General features: G+C 45.2%; 1 protein-coding gene across 1 annotated transcript in view; it reads left to right on the forward strand.

Moving 5' to 3' along the window:
• The window catches only part of BSN (bassoon presynaptic cytomatrix protein), a 145087-nt gene that overhangs the window by 94035 nt on the left and 23720 nt on the right, over nt 1–27332 (forward strand). The window contains exons 4-9 of the mRNA XM_075832538.1: nt 6922–8001; nt 8497–15204; nt 21172–23377; nt 23754–24832; nt 25319–25415; nt 25982–26110. Of these exons, the coding sequence (XP_075688653.1) occupies nt 6922–8001; nt 8497–15204; nt 21172–23377; nt 23754–24832; nt 25319–25415; nt 25982–26110 (11299 nt within the window). The remainder of the gene's footprint in view (nt 1–6921; nt 8002–8496; nt 15205–21171; nt 23378–23753; nt 24833–25318; nt 25416–25981; nt 26111–27332) is intronic.

Here is a 27332-nt window from a genome sequence, read left to right on the forward strand (position 1 = left end):
TAGAGGAGCTACACTGGGGGGTAATAATCTGCAGCATCATATGTCCTAGAGGAGCTACAATGGGAGAGTGCAGTGAATCTGTGGAATAGCTGACCCCAGGAGCTGGTTCTTTAAAGAGGCTGTCACCACATTATAAGTGCCCTATCTTGTACATGATGTGATCGGCGCTGTAATATAGATAACAGTGGTCCTAGTAATAAAGAGGCTCTGTCACCACAATATAAGTGGCCTATATTGTACATGATGTGATCGACGCTGTAATGTAGATAACAGTGGTCCTAGTAATAAAGAGGCTCTGTCACATTATAAGTTCCCTATCTTGTACATGATGTGATCGGCGCTGTAATGTAGATAACAGTGGTCCTAGTAATAAAGAGGCTCTGTCACCACATTATAAGTGGCCTATATTGTACATGATGTGATCGGCGCTGTAATGTAGATAACAGTGGTCCTAGTAATAAAGAGGCTGTCACCACATTATAAGTGTCCTATCTCCTACATAATGTGATCAGCGCTGTAATGTAGATAACAGTAGTCCTAGTAATAAAGAGGCTGTCACCACATTATAAGTGTCCTATCTCCTACATAATGTGATCAGTGCTGTAATGTAGATAACAGTGGTCCTAGTAATAAAGAAGCTCTGTCACCACATTATAAGTGCCCTATATTGTACATTTTGTGATCGGGGCTGTAATGTAGATAACAGTGGTCCTAGTAATAAAGAGGCTGTCACCACATTATAAGTGGCCTATATTGTACATGATGTGATCGGCGCTGTAATGTAGATAACAGATGTCCTAGTAATAAAGGGGCTCTGTCACCACATTATTAGTGGCTTATCTTGTACATGATGTGATCGGCGCTGTAATGTAGATAACAGTGGTCCTAGTAATAAAGAGGCTCTGTCACCACATTATAAGTGGCCTGTCTTGTACATGATGTGATCGGCGCTGTAATGTAGATAACAGTGGTCCTAGTAATAAAAAGGCTGTCACCACATTATAAGTGTCCTATCTCCTACATAATGTGATCAGTGCTGTAATGTAGAGAACAGTGGTCCTAGTAATAAAGAGGCTGTCACCACATTATAAGTGGCTTATCTTGAACATTATGTGATCGGCGCTGTAATGTAGATAACAGTGGTCCTAGTAATAAAGAGGCTCTGTCACCACATTATAAGTGGCCTATCTTGTACATGATGTGATCGGCGCTGTAATGTAGATAACAGTGGTCCTAGTAATGAAGAGGCTCTGTCACCACAATATAAGTGGCCTATATTGTACATGATGTGATCGACGCTGTAATGTAGATAACAGTGGTCCTAGTAATAAAGAGGCTCTGTCACCACATTATAAGTGGCTTACCTTGTACATGATGTGATCGGCGCTGTAATGTAGATAACAGTGGTTCTAGTAATAAAGAGGCTTTGTCACCACATTATAAGTGGCTTATCTTGTACATGATGTGATCGGCGCTGTAATGTAGATAACAGTGGTCCTAGTAATAAAGAGGCTGTCACCAGATTATAAGTGTCCTGTCTCCTACATAATGTGATCAGCGCTGTAATGTAGATAACAGTGGTCCTAGTAATAAAGAGGCTCTGTCACCACATTATAAGTGACCTATATTGTACATGATGTGATCGGCACTGTAATGTAGATAACAGTGGTCCTAGTAATAAAGAGGCTTTGTAACCACATTATAAGTGGCCTATATTGTACATGATGTGATCGGCGCTGTAATGTAGATAACAGTGGTCCTAGTAATAAAGAGGCTGTCACCACATTATAAGTGTCCTATCTCCTACATAATGTGATCAGCGCTGTAATGTAGCTAACAGTGGTCCTAGTAATAAAGAGGCTGTCACCACATTATAAGTGTCCTATTTCCTACATAATGTGATCAGTGCTGTAATGTAGATAACCGTGGTCCTAGTAATAAAGAGGCTCTGTCACCACATTATAAGTGGCTTATCTTGAACATTATGTGATCGGCGCTGTAATGTAGATAACAGTGGTCCTAGTAATAAAGAGGCTCTGTCACCACATTATAAGTGGCCTATCTTGTACATGATGTGATCGGCGCTGTAATGTAGATAACAGTGGTCCTAGTAATAAAGAGGCTCTGTCACCACAATATAAGTGGCCTATATTGTACATGATGTGATCGACGCTGTAATGTAGATAACAGTGGCCCTAGTAATAAAGAGGCTCTGTCACCACATTATAAGTGGCTTTCCTTGTACATGATGTGATCAGCGCTGTAATGTAGATAACAGTGGTTCTAGTAATAAAGAGGCTCTGTCACCACATTATAAGTGGCTTTCCTTGTACATGATGTGATCAGCGCTGTAATGTAGATAACAGTGGTCCTAGTAATAAAGAGGCTCTGTCACCACATTATAAGTGACCTATATTGTACATGATGTGATCGGCACTGTAATGTAGATAACAGTGGTCCTAGTAATAAAGAGGCTCTGTAACCACATTATAAGTGGCCTATATTGTACATGATGTGATCGGCGCTGTAATGTAGATAACAGTGGTCCTAGTAATAAAGAGGCTGTCACCACATTATAAGTGTCCTATCTCCTACATAATGTGATCAGCGCTGTAATGTAGATAACAGTGGTCCTAGTAATAAAGAGGCTGTCACCACATTATAAGTGTCCTATTTCCTACATAATGTGATCAGTGCTGTAATGTAGATAACAGTGGTCCTAGTAATAAAGAAGCTCTGTCACCACATTATAAGTGCCCTATATTGTACATTTTGTGATCGGGGTTGTAATGTAGATAACAGTGGTCCTAGTAATAAAGAGGCTGTCACCACTTTATAAGTGGCCTATCTTGTACATCATGTGATCGGCGCTGTAATGTAGATAACAGTGGTCCTAGTAATAAAGAGGCTCTGTCACCACATTATAAGTGGCTTATCTTGTACATGATGTGATCGGCGCTGTAATGTAGATAACAGTGGTCCTAGTAATAAAGAGGCTCTGTCACAACATTATAAGTGGCCTACCTTGTACATTATGTGATCGGCGCTGTAATGTAGATAACAGTGGTCCTAGTAATAAAGAGGCTCTGTCACCACATTATAAGTGGCCTATATTGTACATGATGTGATCGGCGCTGTAATGTAGATAACAGTGGTCCTAGTAATAAAGAGGCTCTGTCACCACATTATAAGTGGCCTATATTGTACATGATGTGATCGGCGCTGTAATGTAGATAACAGTGGTCCTAGTAATAAAGAGGCTTTGTCGCCACATTATAAGTGGCCTATATTGTACATGATGTGATCGGTGCTGTAATGTAGATAACAGTGGTCCTAGTAATAAAGAGGCTCTGTCACCACATTATAAGTGGCCTATCTTGTACATGATGTGATCGGCGCTGTAATGTAGATAACAGTGGTCCTAGTAATAAAGAGGCTCTGTCACCACATTATAAGTGGCCTATATTGTACATGATGTGATCGGCGCTGTAATGTAGATAACAGTGGTCCTAGTAATAAAGAGGATCTGTCACCACGTTATAAGTGGCCTATCTTGTTCATGATGTGATCGGCGCTGTAATATAGATAACAGTGGTCCTAGTAATAAAGAGGATCTGTCACCACGTTATAAGTGGCCTATCTCGTACATGATGTGATCGGCGCTATAATGTAGATAACAGTGGACCTAGTAATAAAGAGGCTCTGTCACCACATTATAAGTGGCCTATATTGTACATCATGTGATCGGTGCTGTAATGTAGATAACAGTGGTCCTAGTAATAAAGAGGCTCTGTCACCACATTATAAGTGGCCTATATTGTACATGATGTGATCGGCGCTGTAATGTAGATAACAGTGGTCCTAGTAATAAAGAGGCTTTGTCACCACATTATAAGTGGCCTATATTGTACATGATGTGATCTGTGCTGTAATGTAGATAACAGTGGTCCTAGTAATAAAGAGGCTCTGTCACCACATTATAAGTGGCCTATATTGTTCATGATGTAATCGGCGCTGAAATGTAGAGAACAGTGGTCCTAGTAATAAAGAGGCTCTGTCACCACATTATAAGTGGCCTATATTGTACATGATGTGATCGGCACTGTAATGTAGATAACAGTGGTCCTAGTAATAAAGAGGCTCTGTAACCACATTATAAGTGGCCTATATTGTACATGATGTGATCGGCGCTGTAATGTAGATAACAGTGGTCCTAGTAATAAAGAGGCTCTGTCACCACATTATAAGTGGCCTATATTGTACATGATGTGATCGGCACTGTAATGTAGATAACAGTGGTCCTAGTAATAAAGAGGCTCTGTCACCACATTATAAGTAGCCTATATTGTACATGATGTGATCGGCGCTGTAATGTAGATAACAATGGTCCTAGTAATAAAGAGGCTCTGTCACCACCATCATGTACAATATAGGGAACTTATAATGTGGTGACATAGCCTCTTTATTACTAGGACCACTGTTATCTACATTACAGCGCCGATCACATCATGTACAATATAGGGCACTTATAATGTGGTGACAGAGCCTCTTTATTACTAGGACCACTGTTATCTACATTACAGCGCCGATCACATCATGTACAATATAGGGAACTTATAACGTGGTGACAGAGCCTCTTTATTACTAGGACCACTGTTATCTACATTACAGCGTCGATCACATCATGTACAATATAGGGCACTTATAATGTGGTGACAGAGCTTCTTTATTACTAGGACCACTGTTATCTACATTACAGCGCTGATCACATTATGTACAATATAGGGAACTTATAATGTGGTGACAGAGCCTCTTTAAGAGCAGTAAATCTGTGGAATAGCCGAATAGTAGTCACAGCAGGTCCCCTAACACACACTTTACCAGTAGTCACAGCAGACTACCCCTACACATCCACTACAATAGCTACAGCACGCTACCACCCATACATACCTTACCATTAGTTTAAGCAGGCCACCCCACACACAATTTACCAGTAGTCACAGCAGGCCAGCCCCGCAGACGCACTATACCAGTAGTCACAGTATGCCAGCCCCGCAGACACACTATACTAGTAGTCACGGCAGGCCAGCCCCGCAGACACACTATCCAGTAGTCACAGCAGGCCAGCCCCGCAGACACACTACACCAGTAGTCATGGCAGGCCAGCCCCGCAGACACACTACACCAGTAGTCATGGCAGGCCAGCCCCGCAGACACACTACACCAGTAGTCATGGCAGGCCAGCCCCACAGACACACTATACTAGTAGTCACGGCAGGCCAGCCCCGCAGACACACTATACCAGTAGTCACAGTAAGCCACCTCCTTCCACTAGTGATCACATAAGTGCCACCCTCCTCCCTTAATAAGGAGACAGTCCAAACAGCTCTGTTCTCCCACTCCCAGTAGTCAAAGCAATATCTCCCCTCTCCCCATGCACTCTTCTCGTGTAATAATGCACCATCTGCTGGCTAAAAGCTTCACATGAGCTGCCGTGTAACCGGAGGAGTATACAGCACTGGTATTATTTAACCGGAGGAGTATACAGCACTGGTATTATTTAACCGGAGGAGTATACAGCACTGGTATTATTTAAAGCTATTGAACTTATGCCAGAAGGACTTTATGTTGTCGTATGTTTGACCCAATGTATCTCTGACGTAGCCCATAAACGGGGTGAATCCTGACCTTCTCTCTCATTCATCTGCTTTTCAATGAAGACTCAATGGTTCCATAGACACTAATAAGGGGCCACATCTGTCCTGAGGAGGGACTGTCCAAAGAAAACCTGCTGTGATTGCTCTCCCTATGGTCCTGTCCTCCATTCTTTTTTGTGTGTCAGGAAAGCTCCGATTAATCCACAGAACCTGATATATCGCAGGTCGTCTCTGCCAAAATACCAAGCAATAATCTCGATAAATAAGCTGCAGTGAAGTGGATGAGGTCTCACAGCTGAAGGGCACGACGTTCCCAATCCCTCACCCTCCGCACAGTGATTCTGAGCACTTATTCCCAGCGGTCCATGAGAGGGACCGAGGAAGAAGCTATCAATTGAGTCGTCCTTGTTCCAGGATCACCTATGTACCTGACAGGGGCAGCGGGAGCTCAGTGCAATGTGACTACAGGGGAAAACAGCAAAACTCATAGGGAGGCCAACACTACTCCTCCCCAACACAGGGGTACCCAGTGACCCCCAAATCTACCCATAATGCTGCACCAAGTTATAGAGAAGTCCACACACCTCCCCCAACATGAGGGAACACAGGGAACTGCAAAATTACCCATAACTCTGCACCAAGCTATAGAAAAGTCCACATGCCCCCCCCCCCCCCCCCCCCCAACACGAGGGAACTCAGGGGACTGCAAAACTACCCAGAATTCTGCACCAAGCTATGGAGAAGTCTAATAGCAATCACTATTGAGCTCTCTGCTGTAAGATTAGTCAAACTGTAGACCTATCTGATGTAAGAGCAGTCACATTGTAGACCTCACTGCTGTAGGGTCGTTACACTTTCTGGTATTGGGTTTGTTGATGGCTGGTTCATTACATGAATGTATATATCCAGTTATCTGTATTAGCTCTTTGATCTGGGTATTCTAAATGGTGAAATGAGGCCATTCGGCAGCTACCTCTTGTGGGTTTGGGTTTGGTTCCTCTGGATTAGCACTGTGGACTGGTATGTAACTATGAACGTATTGTTAATCCCATGTGATAATCTGTCACCTGTAGGGCGTGTGGTGTGAGTGTCACTGCTGCAGTAGCAGACCTATGTGCTGCCTGGATGTTGATATATTATGAATTGATCATGGTTTCTTAGTGCAGACATGGGGATGTCGGGGATGTGAGATTTCCGTCTCTTGTGTTTGTGGCTTTGATGCTTTTCTGTTCGCCTTATTGAACCAATTTCGTCTTTATTGCAGAAAAATGAATGGCTGTGTTTGAACTGCCAAACTCAGCGGTTATTAGAGGGAAGCTTAGGAGATGCTCCACCGTCACCCTTACCACCATCAAAACAAGGTTCACCAAGGCATCAACCAGGAATTCTTACCGAGGCATCTCCCAAACATGTCCCTGGAGCTCTGTCATCAGGGTCACCAAGACCCCAGCCAGCTCCAAGTCAGACAGCATCACCCCATCACCAGAAACCCGGACCTGTATCTTCAGCATCTCCTCAGCATCAGACAGGAGCAGCAAGTCAGCACAGAGGGATCACAGGACATCCCCCGGAGCAGAACAGGGGGAGCACTGGACATCCCCAGGAGCAGCACAAGGGGAGCACAGGACATCACCCGGAGCAGAACAGGGGGAGCACTGGACATCCCCAGGAGCAGCACAGGGGGAGCGCAGGACATCCCGCGGAGCAGAAAAGGGGGAGCACTGGACATCCCCCGGAGCAGCACAGGGGGAGCACAGGACATCCCCCGGAGCAGAACAGGGGGAGCACAGGTCATCCCCCGGAGCAGCACAGGGGGAGCACAGGACATCCCCCGGAGCAGAACAGGGGGAGCACTGGACATCCCCCGGAGCAGAACAGGGGGAACACAGGACAACTCTCGGAGCAGCACAGGAGGAGCACAGGACATCACCCAGAGCAGCACAGAGGGATCACAGGACATCCCCCGGAGCAGAACAGGGGGAGCACTGGACATCCCTCGGAGCAGCACAGAGGGAGCACAGGACATCCCCCGGAGCAGAACAGGGGGAGCACTGGACATCCCCCGGAGCAGCACAGAGGGAGCACAGGACATCCCGCGGAGCCCACACATGACAGAAGAAGTTCTCAACAAGGCCACCTCAAGAGTTCAGAACAAATCAAAGTTAATTTCCAGAATGAAAATAGAAAACCCCCAGAAGAGGTGACCCAGACCAAAGCTCCTGCAGATTCTCAAAAGTTGTCAAAGCAGATGGTGCCAAAGGGTAAAACCGTGGGCAGTAAAAAAGAGTCCGGGGCAAAAAATGGGAAGTCGTCCTCCGAGATTCAAAAGATGAGAGACCAAGAGGTGAGTTGTTGTTAGAAGTGAAGAAGTTCCCTGGAATGGGGAGTGTCTATGAATGCGGATGCAGCGGGCTCCACATAATTTACCTAGAAGTTTGTGGGCCCCACTCTGTACTAAGCGCCTGTCTGCTCAATGATCCTGGCTTCTTATGTACCTTGGCCTTGTTTATTGGGTTGTATTGTAGATGGTTTGTCAGACACTAGTTGGATCAGAAAGCATCCATTGTAATGCCACAATCTCCATTTATTGTGCCATAATTCTGCTTTTTGATGCATGTACAGATAAGCCTCATAATTGAGTTGTTACCGCTCATATCACGGTCTGTTCACATAACGTCTCGAAAGTTGAGGCTTTTTTCTTTTGCAGCCTCGTACAATACATGTTTACTTGTGGTATTGAATATTGTGGTCGAGGGACACAAGGCATGCGGTACATATGGAAGCTACAATAGACTGTGCTTGGAAGCTTTACTAACTACATGTTCTTGATTTTCTACAGGATAAAAGCAAGCCTTACTCCCATGACTTGTCTCGCAGCCCTCAAAGCCTAAGCGACACAGGATATTCTTCTGATGGAATTTCTAGCTCACAAAGTGAAATAACAGGACTGGTGCAGCAGGAAGAGGAGAAGTTAAACACAACAGGCATATCTCAACGCAGCCCACCAAGCCCCTCCGAGCTTACTAAGTTGGAAAGTTCTGTCAGACCACTGTTGGAGTCAAAAGGTTCATTCCAAGGTGACAGTGGAAAGATATTCCACGGTTTACGAGAAGATCAAAAGCAGAGGCCAAGGTCACTATCCATTACCCCTGAAGCTTTTGATTCAGATGAAGAATTAGAAGATATCCTAGAAGAAGATGAGGATTCATTGGAATGGGAAAATCAGAGGGATCAAAGGGAATGCATTGAGTCATCGGATGATTTCGGCAGTAAGCTGCGTCATGATTATGTGGAAGACAGTAGTGAAGGTTTCTCTCCTTTACCGATGAGACAACAAAAGGGAAACTTCTCAGATGAAGAGTTTATGAGAAGACAGCTTTTGGAAATGAGTGCAGAAGAAGACAATCTTGAAGATGACGACGATCAGCATTATAGCCATGTAAAATACAGCAGTAGTAAAAATGGACACAAAACAGAGTCGGAAAAAGCCAAAGGTACCTCCTCATCAAAGAGGTCTCCTGCTTATAACTCCCATGACGTGTATGATGACAGTAGGAAGGGTGCAGAGGAGGAAGAGGACCTATCTGCAACACAAGGAGGGCTCCGTCGATTTAAAACTATCGAGTTGAATAGCACAAATAACTACAACAGAGACATTGATCTAGACCAAGAGACAGACATTAGTTTAGATAGGGAGCCAGAGCTAGAGATGGAAAGCCTGACTGGGTCACCAGAAGAACGATCCAGAGGGGAGTACTCTTCTACATTACCCGCAACCACACCAAGCTACACAAGCGGAACATCGCCTACATCTTTGTCATCACTTGAAGAAGATAGTGATAGTAGTCCTAGTCGAAGACAGCGCCTGGAAGAGGTCAAGCAACAGAGGAAAGCCCGCCATCGCTCACATGGTCCTCTACTGCCTACTATTGAAGATTCCTCCGAGGAAGAAGAACTGCGAGAAGAAGAAGAGCTCCTACGAGAACAGGAAAAAATGAGAGAAGTTGAACAGCAGAGGATCAGAAGCACAGCCCGCAAAACCAAAAGAGACAAGGAAGAACTAAGAGCCCAAAGAAGGAGAGAGAGATCAAAAACACCGCCCAGCAATCTGTCTCCCATCGAGGATGCTTCCCCCACCGAAGAGATGAGGCAAGCGGCGGAGATGGAAGAACTGCACAGATCTTCTTGTTCTGAATATTCGCCTTCCATTGATTCAGAAGCAGAAGGTTTTGAAATGATTGCTTCTAAATTGTATAAATCAGGGAGTGAATACAACTTGCCAACATTTATGTCTTTGTACTCTCCAACAGAAAAGACTTCCACCGCCTCCGGTAATAAACCTCTAAAAAGTGCTGAGGAGGTCTATGAAGAACTGATGAGAAAAGCTGAACTGTTCCAGAAACAGCAACAATCACAACAAAACCTCATCTATGGTCATGACTATCAGCAGGTCGGCTACGCAGGCTCCGAGAATCAGAATAACTTTGAGTACCAATATATCGATGATTATGGCTATGACAGTAATAGAAGTGGAGATTCTCAGAATGACTACAACATGGACTTAACAACACCTGGAACGGTTTATGAAGAGATTTTACAAACCTCTCAGAATATCTCAAGAATGCATCAGTCATCATCGATGGACCTACAAGAGGACAAGAAGGCGGATGCCTATGCTGAAAAGCAATATCTGAATGCAGAGAACGCTTACAATGAGATGTTGAAACAAGTCAGTGGTCCTCTTACTCCTGGTACGAGTCCAACTCAGTTGTCTGCACCAGTGTCATTTGCGCCTTCTGAAAGCCTCTCTGGAAGAGTCATACCGGATGTGCGGGTTACGCAGCACTTTTCTAAAGATGGACTTGATCAGACAAAACTTCATAGTTCATCCTCTGTTCCTAGCTCAAAAGCAATATCAGCCTCTTATCATTACGGCAAGGTTTCCACTGCCTCGGCATCCTTCACCCCTAGTGCAAATACTGAGGGAGCATCTCCTTCTCACAGAAGCTATGGACAACCTAGAGGAACCGTGGACTATAGTGCAAATGAAGAGCAATATAAAAATAGAATGGCTGCAGAGATAGATGGATCAAGAGATAAAGGGCAGAGCATTGGGACCAATGTGTCACTGACAACAAAAGTTATTTCTTTCTTTAAGAGTACGAGCCCCCCCTTGTCTCCTACTTCACCTACACAAAGCCCAACTCGTTCATCACCAAGAGTAAATATATCTGCTGGAAGCAGAAATACTGCTGAATTTTCATCCCAGACTCAGAACATCCATAGGCTGGACAGCGCTTCTGTACTGTCATCACCTATGGTAGCTCACGGAACACAGACCACAGACCGCACGCGGTCACCTCGTTTGTCTAGACAGCAATCTTCTCAAGAAACGCCATTCATGGTTATCACACTAGCGTCTGAGTCCTCCATCCAAACGAAACCTATAAGTGTTAGTTCCTCTACTTCACCAGTCACATCACCAACTAGAATAAACCGTCAGCAAAGTATTCATAGTTACAGTCAAACACCAGTCAGTAGTTCACAATCTCAGCAAGAACATATCCAGTCTAGCTACACCAAGACGCACCCAAATCTAGAGAGGCCTCCGGCTTCAGGAATGCAGGGGACTTCTTCTAAAGGTCATCCCACTGCTACTGTAGATGGTTCATGCAATACTTATAGTTGGGGTTCCTTGCCACCTGAGAACATATCACTGTGTAGAATATCTTCTATTCCTGGCACATCGCGGGTGGAGCCTGGTCCTAAACCTAGTGGCAGTGCGGTGGATTTACGAACTGCTATGAAATCTGCTCCAGTCATTATGACTGATCAAGGCATGGATCTTACATCTTTAGCCACTGATTCCAGGAGATATTCCCTAACAATGGATCATTCTCCAGCACGCCAGTCTACCGCTGTCCAGCCCTTAATTGTGAATCTGAATTCCCAAGAACAACCTCATGCTGTCATAGGCACAGCCACAACTGTTAGTATAACTGTTGCATCCTCCATGATTGTATCACAGCCAAAACAACCAATGGTGTATGGAGATCCATTTCAGAACAGGGTCGATTTTGGTCAAGGGACAGGAAGTGCAGTGTGCTTAACACAAGCCAAACACGCAGAACAGACAGCCCAGTCCGGGTTATTGAGTGGAAGTGGCACAGCTGCCTCCGGTAGCAAACCAGAAGAAGCTGGGGGCTTGCAGAAAGACATATTTGCACGATACAACCTTCCTAGTCAGGTAACATCTATGGTTAGACGAGAGATAGCTTCCCAAACGGGGGGTACACAAAACATTGCTAACATTAGTGCCATGCCCAGACAATTCCAACAAGACCAGGGCATAGGTTTTACAGATGCTTATAAGGGTGTCCCTGAGCCTAAAGCTCAGCATCCTCCTATCAATATTGCAGGGAGCCAGCCTCACTCCATGATGGTACACCTGGATGAGAAGGCACCTGGAACAGTTACAAAACTCATGAAAGAAGATCAGGCACCAAATGTCTTAGATCTCACAGGGATAAAACCTGAAAGCCAAGTGGTGTGCTGTGATGTGGTCTACAAGTTACCATTCGGGGGCAGCTGTGCTGGAGCTTATAATTCCAAAGTACCAGACAAAAGTATAGGGGAACCAGCCCAATCCACGAGACCAGGGGTACAGTACTATGGACAGAGAGAGCAAGATCTTCCGGAAAACTATCAATATAGAGAATCAAAACCTATGGTACCACCACCTCCCCCACCGTCTGCACCTGCCCATAATTTTTATGAAGAACAGAAATTCTACCCTTATGGTCCTGCAGGAAGGCTTAATTCATCCATGTCAGAGACCAACTTATCTGACATGGGTCTCTATCAACCTTACCAGGTTCCAGGAGGAGACGGAGCAATGGATCTAAGTACAATGAAGAGCTCCTACAGCATGAACTTCAGTGATGGAAACTACTTGAGCCAGGGATTGCAGTACGGCTCATTCACTGACCTACGTCAGCCCACTGATTTATTTAACAATTCACTGCCCATAAGACGATATAGTTCAATGTCCAATATATACTCTGACTACAGATATTCTTCTAGAGATCTGTCTAACTTTCAAGAGTCAAATCTTGCTCAATACAGTGCAACGACAGCTCGAGAAATCAGCAGAATGTGCGCTGCTCTTAACTCTATGGACCAGTATGGGGGGCGGCATACAAACAGCCCAGATCTAATGCAGTATGGACCGAGTTCAGTTGGTACAGGGCCAGCAGCTAATATGCAGGGAATGGCAGCCATTAGGCAAAATATGATGTATGGTCCTCACTTCACAGACACACATCAAGGCTTTGGAAGTTTAGGACAGTATAATGTACCTGGTCCACGAGGCGGGACTATCAGACAGATGTATCCACCTGCGGGCACTGTGAGAGCCGCAGATGGCATGATTTACTCAACTATCAATACACCTATAGCTTCTACTCTTCCTATTACCACTCAGCCAGCTTCTGTAATAAGACCAATGATCCGAGGTTTGTATAGGCCTTATGCCCCAGGCAGCGTCACTGCTGTTCCTCTAGCAAGTCTTGCTAGGGTGCCACTTGTCACTCCGAGGATGCCATTGGGACCCCAGTCAATGTACCATTATCCTGCAGTAAATAGATTTCCACCTGCTTCTTCAGTATCCACATTTGATACCCCGGTATATTTGGGAAAACCTTCTAGCACCTTTTCACCTGGTACAACAACATGCACAGTCAGCTCCACCACAGTATCATCACTCCCACCAGCTCCAATGGTGGCTTCAGCCTCTGTAGTAACATCTCATATATGTTCAGATACAACAACCACAGACGTTCCTCCAGAGGTCCCAACTGTGTCCTCAGGGGTGCAGAGTTCTTCCAAAGAGGCTAGTCAGTCGCAGCAGAAGACTGCACCTGAGAGCCATTCATCGGGAAATGGCCATAAAGCTGAAAAAGAGGAGAAAGAAAAAGAAGAGAGACAGAGAAAACAGCAGGAACACTCGCTTCAGATCGAAAGAGAGAGAGTAGAACTAGAGGCGATGAGGCAGCTCCGACTACATGAGGAGCTGGAAAGGGAGCGCCTAGAACTGCAGCGTCACCGGGAGAAGGAGCAGATGCTCGTGCAGAGGGAGCTCCATGAGTTGCAGTCAATTAAGCAGCAAGTGATTCAACAACAGCAAGAAGAGCGCCAAGTACAGTTTGTTCTGCAGCGGGAGCAGCTAGCACAGCAAAGGTTGCAGCTTGAACAAATTCAACAGCTGCAACAACAGCTTCAACAGCAACTGGAGGAACAGAAGAGGCAAAAGACTTCCATCCCTCCAGCTTGTGATCAAACCGTACGACTTCCACCCCAGACAGTGTCAGAAATCGCCATTGAAATGCAAAGAACCCTTGCTCAAAGTGGGCAGTACTGGCCGCCAGTAAACCCACCATTCATTGCTATGGCTCCAACTGTACCTGACGCCCAGGGGCAACCACGATATCCGGCACCTCAGAGGCCACTCACTAACTCTGCCTCAGAGATGTCACTACAGACTGATGAGCAGTGGGAAGTGAATAGAACTATCAAGAAAAGGAACTCAATGCCACGTCTCAGGGATGCCTACAACACGGATGACAACCATGAGCCATATATTGTCAAGAAGATAACAGATAGCAGTGTACAGACTGATGATGAGGATGGTGAAGAGAGGGTTTACATGTCACGCCGGCGCAGAACAAAAAGGAGCACCGACTGCAGCGTTCAGACAGATGATGAAGACAATGCAGAATGGGAACAACCAACGCGGAGACGTAGATCCAGATTTTCTCGACATTCTGACTCCAGCTCTGACAGTAAGCACGAATCTAAAGGAACATCAAGTATAGCTATTCAGACCATTAGTGACTGCTCCGTCCAGACCGAACCAGAGCAGCTGAAGAGAGTCTCACCCTCCATACATATAACCACTCCAGATCCCAAGGTGGAAATAGTAAAGTATATATCTGCTCCGGAGAAGACGCGGAAAGGCGAAAGTCTTGCCTGCCAGACGGAACCAGAAACTCAGTCACATGGAATTGTGGTTCCTCAGCTCAGTGTCCCTACAACTATAACACCCTATTCCTCTAATATACAGACTGCCACTTCTGGGCCCCTGGATTCTAATATGTCAAGACAACAAGGAGCCACAAAGTTTGAGAAGAAGAAACCTGATCCTCTGGAGATTGGTTACCAGTCCCATTTGCCAGCGGATACACTTTCTCAGCTGGTTAATCGGCAGCCCCCCAAGTCTCCCCAAGTTCTATACTCGCCAGTGTCTCCGCTTTCACCTCACAGATTACTGGAATCTACATTTGCTTCTAGTGAAAGGCTGAACAAAGCCCACGTTACCCCTCAGAAGCATTTCACGGCTGAAACTACACAACGACAGCAGATCTTACCCCGGCCAATTAAAACCATGCAGAGATCTTTGTCGGATCCTAAACCCTTGAGTCCTACATCTGAGGAGTCGGCCAAGGACAGGTTCTCTCTGTATCAGCATCAGTTACTACTAGGTGGTCAGGTAAGAGACGTGGCGCGGTATCCTGCATAGCCCTGACATTCGCTGCTCTGACACTACTACGTGGTCCTGGAGCACCCAGCAGCCGCCCCATGTAGAGCCCCCACAATTCTACTTCATCTTCTGGCTTCTCATTCTCTTTTTTTCTTTTGTCTTTTTGACGTTTTTGTTTTCTTCACTTTGTGTTTGTGAACATTAGTGGCCACTGCCGCCGTGTCTTCGTTAGTTAGGAGCGCTCCAGGATTAAAGTCGTTTTTTTGTTATTTTCAACACATTTGCTTTTGCCACTTTCCCAAATCCCAACTCTAGAGCCAATAAGCTGCATCGTGACACTAAATAAGTGGGGGAAGATGGAGATGATTGGGGACCACATTTATACGTCTGGTTATTGGATGTAATTATATGGGAGCGTAGAATAGAGTGATAATGAACAGATATAGGACACCATTGAGCGCTCCCCCTGGCCAGAGAAGTCCTTCAGGACGGTGTCTGCACAGGGGATAAGAGACTTCACAGATGGCAGTGAATGGACCTTCTAAAGTCTATTGACGCCCTCTCTGCTCCTTGTTATTCTTCATTAGCCGTGATGAACGTGGTGCCAACTCATCCTGTCCACAGAACGTATCCACGGGGTTCATAGACGAGTTCCCTGTTGGAGACAGACAAATTCTAGGGGTAATGTCATAGGAGGACGATTATTCTCAGTTTGATTTGAGGTTTGGAAGGATCTGGAGATACATGAGTAGAACTTCCACGTTCCATGACACAAATCCTGAGCATTGTGCCTTATTATACTGGGGGCCACACATATAAACTGTGGTACATGCCCCCGCGTAGTGCCATCCTGCACAGATACTTATAGCACAAGGTTTTCATATTCCTTTAACCATCCACAATATATTAAGAGGAACTTGTACAGGACATCGACCACCCCACAGTGCCGCTCCAGCAGCTTTTACAGATAGGCCCTTTCTATGTGCCACATATGGAGGTCAGGGCGGCTCTCCCATCCATGTAAAGCCCAGACTACCATTGATTTTATGGCCACCGTATGTTCACCTTCATTGTGGCAGAGAAAGTGACCACTAATCCAGAAGTGACCCTCAGCGATCAGGTAGCTGTCCAACCCTGACAGCCCAATAACCGGAAAACCCGATAACATGACAACCCGATACACTGACAACCCGATACACTGATAACCTGACAACCCGATAAACTGACATCCCGATAACGTGACAGCCCGATAACCTGACATCCCGATAACGTGACAGCCCGATAACGTGACAGCCCGATAACCTGACAGCCCGATACACTAACAACCCGATACACTGACAACCCGATACACTGACAACCCGATACACTAACAACCCGATAACCTGACAGCCCGATAACCTGACACCGCAATAACCTGACAACCCGATAACCTGACATCCCGATAACGTGACAGCCCGATAACCTGACAGCCCGATACACTAACAACCCGATACACTGACAACCCGATACACTGACAACCCGATACACTGACAACCCGATAACCTGACAGCCCGATAACCTGACACCCCAATAACCTGACAACCCGATAACCTGACAGCCCGATAACCTGACACCCCAATAACCTGACAACCCGATAACCTGACAGCCCGATAACCTCTCAAACCGATAACCTGACGACCCGATAACCTGACAACCCGACAGCCCGATATCATGACAACCTGAAAACCCTATAACATGACAACCCGATAACCTGACAACCCGATAACATGACAGCCGGATAACCTGACAGCCCGATACACTAACAACCCGATACACTGACAACCCGATACACTGACAAACCGATACACTGACAACCCGATAACCTGACAGCGTGATAACCTGACAACCCAATAACCTGACAACCCGATAACCTGACAGCCCCATAACCTCTCAAACCGATAAACTGACAACCCGATAACATGACAACCCGACAGCCCGATATCATGACAACCTGAAAACCCGATAACATGACAACCCGATAACCTGACAACCCGATAACATGACAGCCGGATAACCTGACAGCCCGATACACTAACAACCCGATACACTGACAACCCGATACACTGACAAACCGATAACCTGACAACCCGAAAAACTCTCAAACCGATAACCTGACAACCCGACAACCTGACAACCCGATAACCTGACAAACCGATAACCTGACAGCCCGATAACCTGACAACCCGATAACCTGACAACCCGATAACCTGACATCCCGATAACCTGACAGCCCGATATCATGACAACCCGATAACCTGACAAACCGATAACCTTACAACCCGATAACCTGACATCCCGATAACCTGACATCCCGATAACCTGACATCCCGATAATGTGACAGCCCGATATCATGACAACCCGATAACCTGACAAACCGATAACCTGACATCCCGATAACCTGACAGCCCGATAACCTGACATCCCGATAATGTGACAGACCGATAATGTGACAACCCGATAACGTGACAGCCCGATAACGTGACAGCCCGATATAGTAACGACCCGATACACTGACAACTCGATAACCTGACAGCCCGATACACTAACAACCCGATACACTGACAACCCGATACACTGACAACCCGATACACTGACAACCCGATAACCTGACAGCCCGATAACCTGACACCCCGATAACCTGACAACCCGATAACCTGACAGCCCGATAACCTGACACCCCAATAACCTGACAACCCGATAACCTGACAGCCCGATAACCTCTCAAACCGATAACCTGACAACCCGATAACCTGACAACCCGACAGCCCGATATCATGACAACCTGAAAACCCTATAACATGACAACCCCATAACCTGACAACCCGATAACATGACAGCCGGATAACCTGACAGCCCGATACACTAACAACCCGATACACTGACAACCCGATACACTGACAAACCGATACACTGACAACCCGATACACTGACAACCCGATAACCTGACAGCCCGATAACCTGACAACCCGATAACCTGACAGCCCGATAACCTCTCAAACCGATAACCTGACAACCCGATAACCTGACAACCCGATAACATGACAACCCGACAGCCCGATATCATGACAACCTGAAAACCCGATAACATGACAACCCGATAACCTGACAACCCGATAACATGACAGCCGGATAACCTGACAGCCCGATACACTAACAACCCGATACACTGACAAACCGATAACCTGACAACCCGATAAACTCTCAAACCGATAACCTGACAACCCAATAACCTGACAACCCGACAACCCGATAACCTGACAAACCGATAACCTGACAGCCCGATAACCTGACAACCCGATAACCTGACAACCCGATAACCTGACAACCCGATAACCTGACAGCCCGATATCATGACAACCCGATAACCTGACAAACCGATAACCTTACAACCCGATAACCTGACATCCCGATAACCTGACAGCCCGATAACCTGACAGCCCGATATCATGACAACCCGATAACCTGACAAACCAATAACCTGACATCCCGATAACCTGACATCCCGATAACCTGACATCCCGATAACCTGACAGCCCGATAATGTGACAGACCGATAATGTGACAGCCCGATAACGTGACAGCCCGATATAGTAACGACCCGATACACTGACAACTCGATAACCTGACAGCCCGATACACTGACAACCCGATACACTGACAATCTGATACACTGACAACCCGATACACTGACAGCCCGATACACTAACAACCCGATACACTGACAACCCGATACACTGACAACCCGATACACTGACAATCTGATACACTGACAACCCGATACACTGACAGCCCGATACACTAACAACCCGATACACTGACAGCCTGATACACTGAAAACCCGATACACTGACAACCCGATACACTGACAACCCGATACACTGACAACCCGATACACTGACAACCCGATACACTGACAACCCGATACACTAACAACCCGATACACTGACAACCCGATACACTGACAACCCGATACACTAACAACCCGATACACTGACAACCCGATACACTGACAACCCGATACACTGACAACCCGATACACTGACAACCCGATACACTGACAACCCGATACACTGACAATCTGATAACCCGACAGCCTTGTACGTTTTATTTCTATATGTCAGATAAATGCACAGCTGCTTTTATAAATAAGTGATTACTTTTCTCACGATTTATTCACTTAGACAGTAGACAAGAGAGTAGACAGTTGTTAGACAGCAAAGAGTAGACAGTTATTAGACAGCAGAGAGTAGACAGTTATTAGTAGACAGCAGAGTAGACAGTTATTTGACAGCAGAGAGTAGACAGTTATTAGACAGCAGAGAGTAGACAGTTATTAGTAGACAGCAGAGAGTAGACAGTTATTAGACAGCAGAGAGTAGATAGTTATTAGACAGCAGAGAGTAGACAGTTATTAGACAGCAGAGAGTAGACAGTTATTAGACAGCAGAGAGTAGACAGTTATTAGACAGCAGAGAGTAGATAGTTATTAGACAGCAGAGAGTAGACAGTTATTAGTAGACAGCAGAGAGTAGACAGTTATTAGACAGCAGAGAGTAGACCGTTATTAGACAGCAGAGAGTAGACAGTTATTAGACAGCAGAGAGTAGATAGTTATTAGACAGCAGAGAGTAGACAGTTATTAGACAGCAGTGAGTCGATAGCTATTAGTAGACAGCAGAGAGTAGACAGTTATTAGACAGCAGAGAGTAGGCAGTTATTATTAGACAGCAGAGAGTAGATAGTTATTAGACAGCAGAGAGTAGACAGTTATAAGTAGACAGCAGAGTAGATAGTTATTAGACAGCAGAAAGTAGACAGTTATTAGACAGCAGAGAGTCGATAGTTATTAGTAGACAGCAGAGAGTAGATAGTTATTAGACAGCAGAGAGTAGACAGTTATTAGACAGCAGACAGTAGATAGTTATTAGTAGACTGCAGAGCAGACAGTTATTAGACAGCAGAGAGTAGACAGTTATTAGACAGCAGAGAGTAGATAGTTATTATTAGACAGCAGAGAGTAGATAGTTAATAGTAGACTGCAGAGCAGACAGTTATTAGACAGCAGAGAGTAAATAGTTATTAGTAGACAGCAGAGAGTAGACAGTTATTAGACAGCAGAGAGTAAATAGTTATTATTAGACAGCAGAGAGCAGACAGTTATTAGACAGCAGAGAGTAGATAGTTATTAGTAGACAGCAGAGAGTAGACAGTTATTAGACAGCAGAGAGTAGACAGTTATTAGACAGCAGAGAGTAGATAGTTATTAGACAGCAGAGAGCAGACAGTTATTAGACAGCAGAGAGTAGACAGTTATTAGTAGACAGCAGAGAGTAGACAGTTATTAGACAGCAGAGAGTAGACAGTTATTAGACAGCAGAGAGTAGATAGTTATTAGACAGCAGAGAGCAGACAGTTATTAGTAGACAGCAGAGAGTAGACAGTTATTAGACAGCAGAGAGTAGACAGTTATTAAACAGCAGAGAGTAGATAGTTATTAGACAGCAGAGAGTAGACAGTTATTAGACAGCAGAGAGTAGACAGCAGAGAGCAGACAGTTATTAGTAGACAGCAGAGAGTAGACAGTTATTAGACAGCAGAGAGTAGACAGTTATTAGACAGCAGAGAGTAGACAGTTATTAGACAGCAGAGAGCAGACAGTTATTAGTAGACAACAGAGAGTAGACAGTTATAAGTAGATTGCAGAGAGTAGACAGTTATTAGACTGCAGATAGTAGACAGTTATTAGACAGCAGAGAGTAGACAGTTATTAGACAGCAGAGAGTAGACAGTTATTAGACAGGAGACAGCTGATAGTAGACAGTTGTTTTTCTACATTTTTATTATTTAATGGACAGTTCTGTTTTCTTTTTCATTGTAATCTTTTTATTTTATGTTGTTTTGTTGGGCGGTCTACACATCTATTTTATTTGTTATAGATTTCAGCTTTCCAGCCAAATACTTTGACACGCAAAGTGAAGCGCACCCTGCCCAGCCCTCCGCCTGATGAAGTTCACCTTCCACTGATCACCAGTCAGGCTCATTCCCAAATATACATGCCGAATCTCACACAGAAGATGACAGGAGGCCAAGCCATACAGATGCCAAAAGTTGGTTTTCTCAAAACCATTGACCACGATCTGAAGATTGTAGAGCAAGAATCCACTAAACTACGCAAACAGCAAGCAGAGCTGGAAGAGGAGGAGAAGGAGATCGATGCCAAACTGAAGTATTTAGAACTCGGCATCACTCAGAGAAAAGAAACTACTGTGAAAGAGCGAGGGGGCACCAGGGAATTCTCTTACCTCAGATCCATGGGCGAAAACAGGAATTATATGTCAGATAGTGAGCTCAACAACATGCGAATGACTGGCTATGACATCAACCCTCTGGTAAACAGGACTGGCACCGCACCCCAGTATTCTGATTTTCAGGCCACACAACAGTTTCCAACTTCATATACATCTAGCACTTATCAGTACTCCACTGGCCAAACAGTGGCCCCAGTTCCTGCCCCTGCCCAGCAGACCCGATTTCAGCAGCCACAGTATCCTGTGTCTAGCAATGGTCCATCGCAAAACAACTTCCAGGCCCAGCTTCCCAATTATCCTGCACAAAGTTCATATCAGACTCACAACATTGCACCTACGACAGGTTATCAGACAGACTTAGGCCTTCAGACTCATACAGGTTTCAGGCCACCAAACCCTTATCAAGCCCAAACCACCTATGCCAACCAGACTTCATTACAAACTACTATGAATGCAGGGTTTCCGCCCCAAGCCGACAGTCAAAGCGCTCACCAGAAACCCCGGCAGACATCACTGGCCGATCTAGAGCACACCGTCCCCACTAATTATGAGGTGATTGGAAACCCCACAGTAGTTATATCATCAGCAACTCCTGACACTGCCTTCAGTAACACAACTGTGGGTAGTAATTATGAGCAGTACAAGACCCCAGAGGTAAGACCAGCAGAAAGGGGCAATTTGGCAGAGAGCCCCACCAATAGTTATCCTTCAGACTCTCTCTATACAAACCTCGAGCAAAACATTCCTCGTAACTATGTGATGATTGAGGATATTAGTGAACTAACAAAAGAGAATCCCCCGTCATCAGAAAGCCAAAAAGTTGAGCCTGCACCCCAGTCTCTGCAGCAGAAAAGTAATGGCCGCCAGATCCAAGAGAAAAACGGCCACTTGGAAAGTGACAGTAGCAGCAAGCCCTGCTGCTACTCCCGAGCCGAGGACGAGTCTGAAGAAGATGTGTATGATCATCACAGTGCCGATTACAGAGGGAGAAACAGCTATCAGCGTAGCAATGAAAGTAATGGCCGTGACTCCGCCAGTAGTTCCTATTATTACGCAGAAAATGATTCCAGGCACTCTACACGGTTAGATAAACATGGATCTAGTACTGGAATGCAAAAACACTCCTCCAAAAATTTGGCGCCGGCTGTTGTGTCATCCAAGAGAAGCAAACACAGAAAACAAGGAATGGAACAGAAAATCTCAAAATTTTCTCCAATCGAGGAAGCTAAAGATGTGGAATCTGACTTGGCGGCTTCATATCCAGCCACCTCCTCAATAAGCAACAGCGGCAGCGTCTCTTCACGAGCTAAAAAACTTCAGGATGAGATTACATACGGCTTGAAGAAAAATGTATATGAACAGCAAAAATATTACGGCGTTTCCAGTAGAGATCTCGTGGATGAAGACGATAGAATTTATAGCAGCGGAAGCCGCTCGCGCTCAGCATCCAGCTATGGTATAGAAAAATCTAGTCGTGACTCCGGTAGTGGCAGAAGTAAATCTTATGAGCGGGACAGTTCAGATAGGTATCATAAATCAAGTTCCAAACCTTCTAGTCTTACAATGAGTCAAAGCCGAGGAAGAGCGCCAATGCGGACACAAGCTTCAGAAGAAGAAAGTCCTGTAAGCCCTCTCGAGAAGTCGGTCGGTGGCTCTCGTTCATCAGGTGGCTCAATGCCTCAGTCTGTTGGGGACAGTTGTCCTCAGTTCTGTTCCAGCCACTCACTGCCTGACGTACAAGAACATACTAAAGAAGTGCCAAGAAACCATACATATAAGCAAGAAGAAACGTACATGATGGACGATTCACACTGTGTTGTGTCAGACAGTGAAGGTAAAGACTATAAGTGGTGATGTCTCAGCATGCCGGAGATGATTACCTCATTTCTATTGTCTCGCAAGTCATAGAAAACGATGCCTTTTCCTGCGTCTGCATGATGTGCCTTTCCACCTCATCTTTATACCTTTTCTTTGTGTCGGCATGGTGCTGTTCGGCAGTTTCCTTGGTGTATTTTCTGTGTTTTATGTGTGTTACCACATGGTGCGCTCCCGGTGCTTTATGGCAGACAAGTATTGGCCCTTTGGTGTATCTCTGACCACGCTTGCATGTCCTGAGCTGATTCTCATAAGTTTGTTGCATGGCTTCAGTCTTCTCTTTCTTCGTCATTGGTCGCAATCGCTGACCACAGTTTATTTTTTGGTTTCTAAAGCCTATCATTTGGGTCAGGAAGAAACAGATTGGTTTGATAAACCAAGAGAAGCTCGTTCTGATCGATCAAGGTATTATAGCAGCCACTCCTCCGCACAGAAGAAAATGCCGGTCAAACACACATATCATGATTATGACGAACCTGCTGATGAGGATCTGTGGCAACATGATGAATATTCTCAGCCTCGCCACCCATCGTCAAAAGAACATAGACACCATGGAGAATCTGGAAGACATTCCTCTTCCCGGCACCAGGATGAACAGTCTAGACGATCATCTAAACAGTACCCAAGAGATCAAGGAAGACATGAATCACGTCCACATGCCCAGTCAACTTCATCTTTAAAGAAGTCGCAGCAATCAGATTCTAGATCACAATCCGGCTATCCACCAAGTTCCTCTGACTATTCGCAGCAGTCAAGACAATCATCCACTTATCGCCATAGTTCAGAAACACAGAAGTCCCAAAGGCAATTACAAATATCACAACCGCAAAAACCTGATTCTCAGGCTCATCACCAGGGACCGCAGCAAGCAAGACAACCGCAGCCTGGTCAACAGCAGCAAGTAAGACAACCGCAGCCTCAGCAACCAAGCTCCAGACAACAACAGCAGACATCTGGACCTTCACAGCAAGGGCCTCATCAGTCTTCTCATCAGCCAATATCTCATCAAACAAGTTCCCACCAAACTACTCATCAGCAGTCGCAGCATCCGCAAGGAACAAGTCAACCTACTAGGACACAAGTGCAGCAACAGCCACAACAGCAACCACCGCAGCAGCAGCAACAACCACAACCGCAGCAACCACAACAGCAGCAGCAACAGCAGCAGCCACAGCAGCAGCCACCACAGCAGCAGCCACCACAGCAGCAGCCACCACAGCAGCAGCCACTACAGCAGCAGCCACAACTGCAGACACCCGGCAACCAAGGGCAGACTGCTTTACGACAGCAACAACAACAGCAGCAGCAGCCCGGACCCCAAGGACAGGCAGCATCGCGGACACAACAGCAGCAGCTGCAACAGACAGTGAAACCACAGCAGAACCTGCAGCCTACTGCTCAGCAACCTGCACAAGTAAGTAACACACCGAACCATAGATGTCACGTCAGCGGAGCAGAGAGCAGATCCCCTGAGTTTTGGTTACTAAACATTAGAACAGCTGAGGAAATAAGTCATTCAGGTGTAGCCATCACTTTCATTAACCCTGACAGCCATTGACTAGGTCTTGAGATCTCATTGATGGAGCTGTCAGACTCCTTAACTCTCAGTTTTGGGGTGAAGCTGACTGATATGATATACGGATAAATGATTCAGTGAGTTACCCACCAATGATGTGTACAGCTTTCATGTAGATCTCTTGGCATTTATAAACTCCAGAAGCAAGATGAGACAAGGCTGTTGATTATACCGGGTCTACAGTACATGTCAGCCGGAGAATATCTCTGAAGGTTTCATTATTGTCTGTTCAGTCTAGCAGCATTTAACTAATTATAAATGTGTTGTAATCTATGAAGACATATCTGGATAGTCAATACAAATTTTCTCTTCGATCTATTCCAGCCAAAAGTGGAACCAGTGGATGTCTCTAAGACAGTGACTAAGCCGACAGTTCAACCGGGAAGGGGACCACAGACGTCAGTACCCGGAGCTCCCGCGGGTACGTCTAGAGTAGCTGGATCTGCCCTGTTCTACAAGTCACATTTATTGATGTTTTATGATATTTATAAACTAATCTACAAAAAACGGATAGAGTAGGAGAAGAAGAGCAGCAGGAGTGGTAGCACAGCCCAGGGGCATCCGCTGTGGTCACAGGCTTTGGCTGTCAGAAAGCAGAAACAAGTAGCTTGTGTAGCACCAGAAGTGCGTGAAATGTTGGCCCAAGATGGGGCCATAGTCTCTATTTTAGGCCTCCTCTCTGCGAGTTCTCGAGAAGCTCTACTCAGTTCTACGTAGGTACATGTCAATGCCGCCGGTGTCAGTTTAGGTAGATTCTTCAATGACACACAAATGTCCATTTTGCTCTTTTCTGCTAATGACCAATGCAGGAGACATAAAATAAACATCTCAAGCGGATGAGACAGGAAAGTCCTAAGAAGCCGGCAGTGATGTTTGTATAATACATAGTTATTTTGGTCTGGGGTACTACATATACTACAATACTACACGTCACATCTGCCATATCTCTGAAATCTGGATTTCTCATCTCGGTTTATTTTTTAATAGGTGCAAAAATTGGGCCAAAACCAGCCACAACAGGAGGGGCCCCAGGACAGCCGGGTCCTGAAGGTGAAAGCATGTTTTCCAAAATCCTCCCTGGAGGTGCAGCTGAACAAGCAGGCAAACTGACCGATGGTAAGGCAGCAGCACAGGAAGTTTCTGGACAAAGGTGGCAAATCTACAGAAGGGGAATACCTGTAACATTCTGCAGTTTATACTCAAATGATGACAAAATGACAAACGTATGATGCAATGATAGGTGGTATGACACGTGTATGTCTGTATGATAGGTGGTATGACGTGTATGATGTATAATAGGTGGTATAACACTTGAAGAATGTATGATAGGTGGTATGATGTATGATAGATGGTATGGCATGTGTATGATAGGTGGTATGACACGTGTATGATAGGTGATATGAAGTGTGTGATATGACACGTGTATGATAGGTGGTATGACACATGTATGATAAGTGATATGACACATGTATCATAGGTGGTATGACGCATGTATGATGTATAATAGGTGGTATGACATGTGTATGATAGGTGGTATGACATGTGTATGATGTATGATAGGTGGTATGACATGTGTATGCTGAATAATAGGTGGTATGAAATGTGTATGATAGGTGATATGACACATGTATGATGTATGAAAGGTGGTATGAAACGTGTGTGGTGTATGATATGTGGTATGACACGTGTATGATGTATGATAGGTGGTATGACACGTGTATGATGTATGATATGTGGTATGATGTGTGTGATAAGTGATATGACACGTGTATGATGTATGATAGGTAATATGACACATTTATGGTGTATGATAGGTGGTATGACACGTGTATGATGTACGATAGGTGGTTTGAAACGTGTATGGTATATGATAGGTGGTATTACACGTGCATGATGTATGATAGGTGGTATGAAACGTGTATGGTGTATGATAGGTGATATGACAAGTGTATGATGTATGATAGGTGGTATGACACGTGTATGATAGGTGATATGACAAGTGTATGATGTATGATAGGTGATATGACAAGTGTATGATAGGTGATATGACAAGTGTATGATAGGTGGTATGACACGTGTATGATGTATGATAGGTGGTATGACACGTGTATGATGTATGATAGGTGGTATGACACGTGTATGATAGGTGATATGACAAGTGTATGATGTATGATAGGTGATATGACAAGTGTATGATAGGTGGTATGACACATGTATGATAGGTGTCATGTATAACATGTAAATGATGTATGTTTTTGGGATAATGTATGATTGGTGGTCTGATGTTTTGAAGGGGTTTGTCATGTTGTGTTTTTTTTTATTAATCGGCTCTTTTCTC

This window comes from Rhinoderma darwinii, chromosome 7 (genome assembly GCF_050947455.1).
Source record: "Rhinoderma darwinii isolate aRhiDar2 chromosome 7, aRhiDar2.hap1, whole genome shotgun sequence".
NCBI classification, from domain to species: Eukaryota; Metazoa; Chordata; class Amphibia; order Anura; family Rhinodermatidae; genus Rhinoderma; species Rhinoderma darwinii.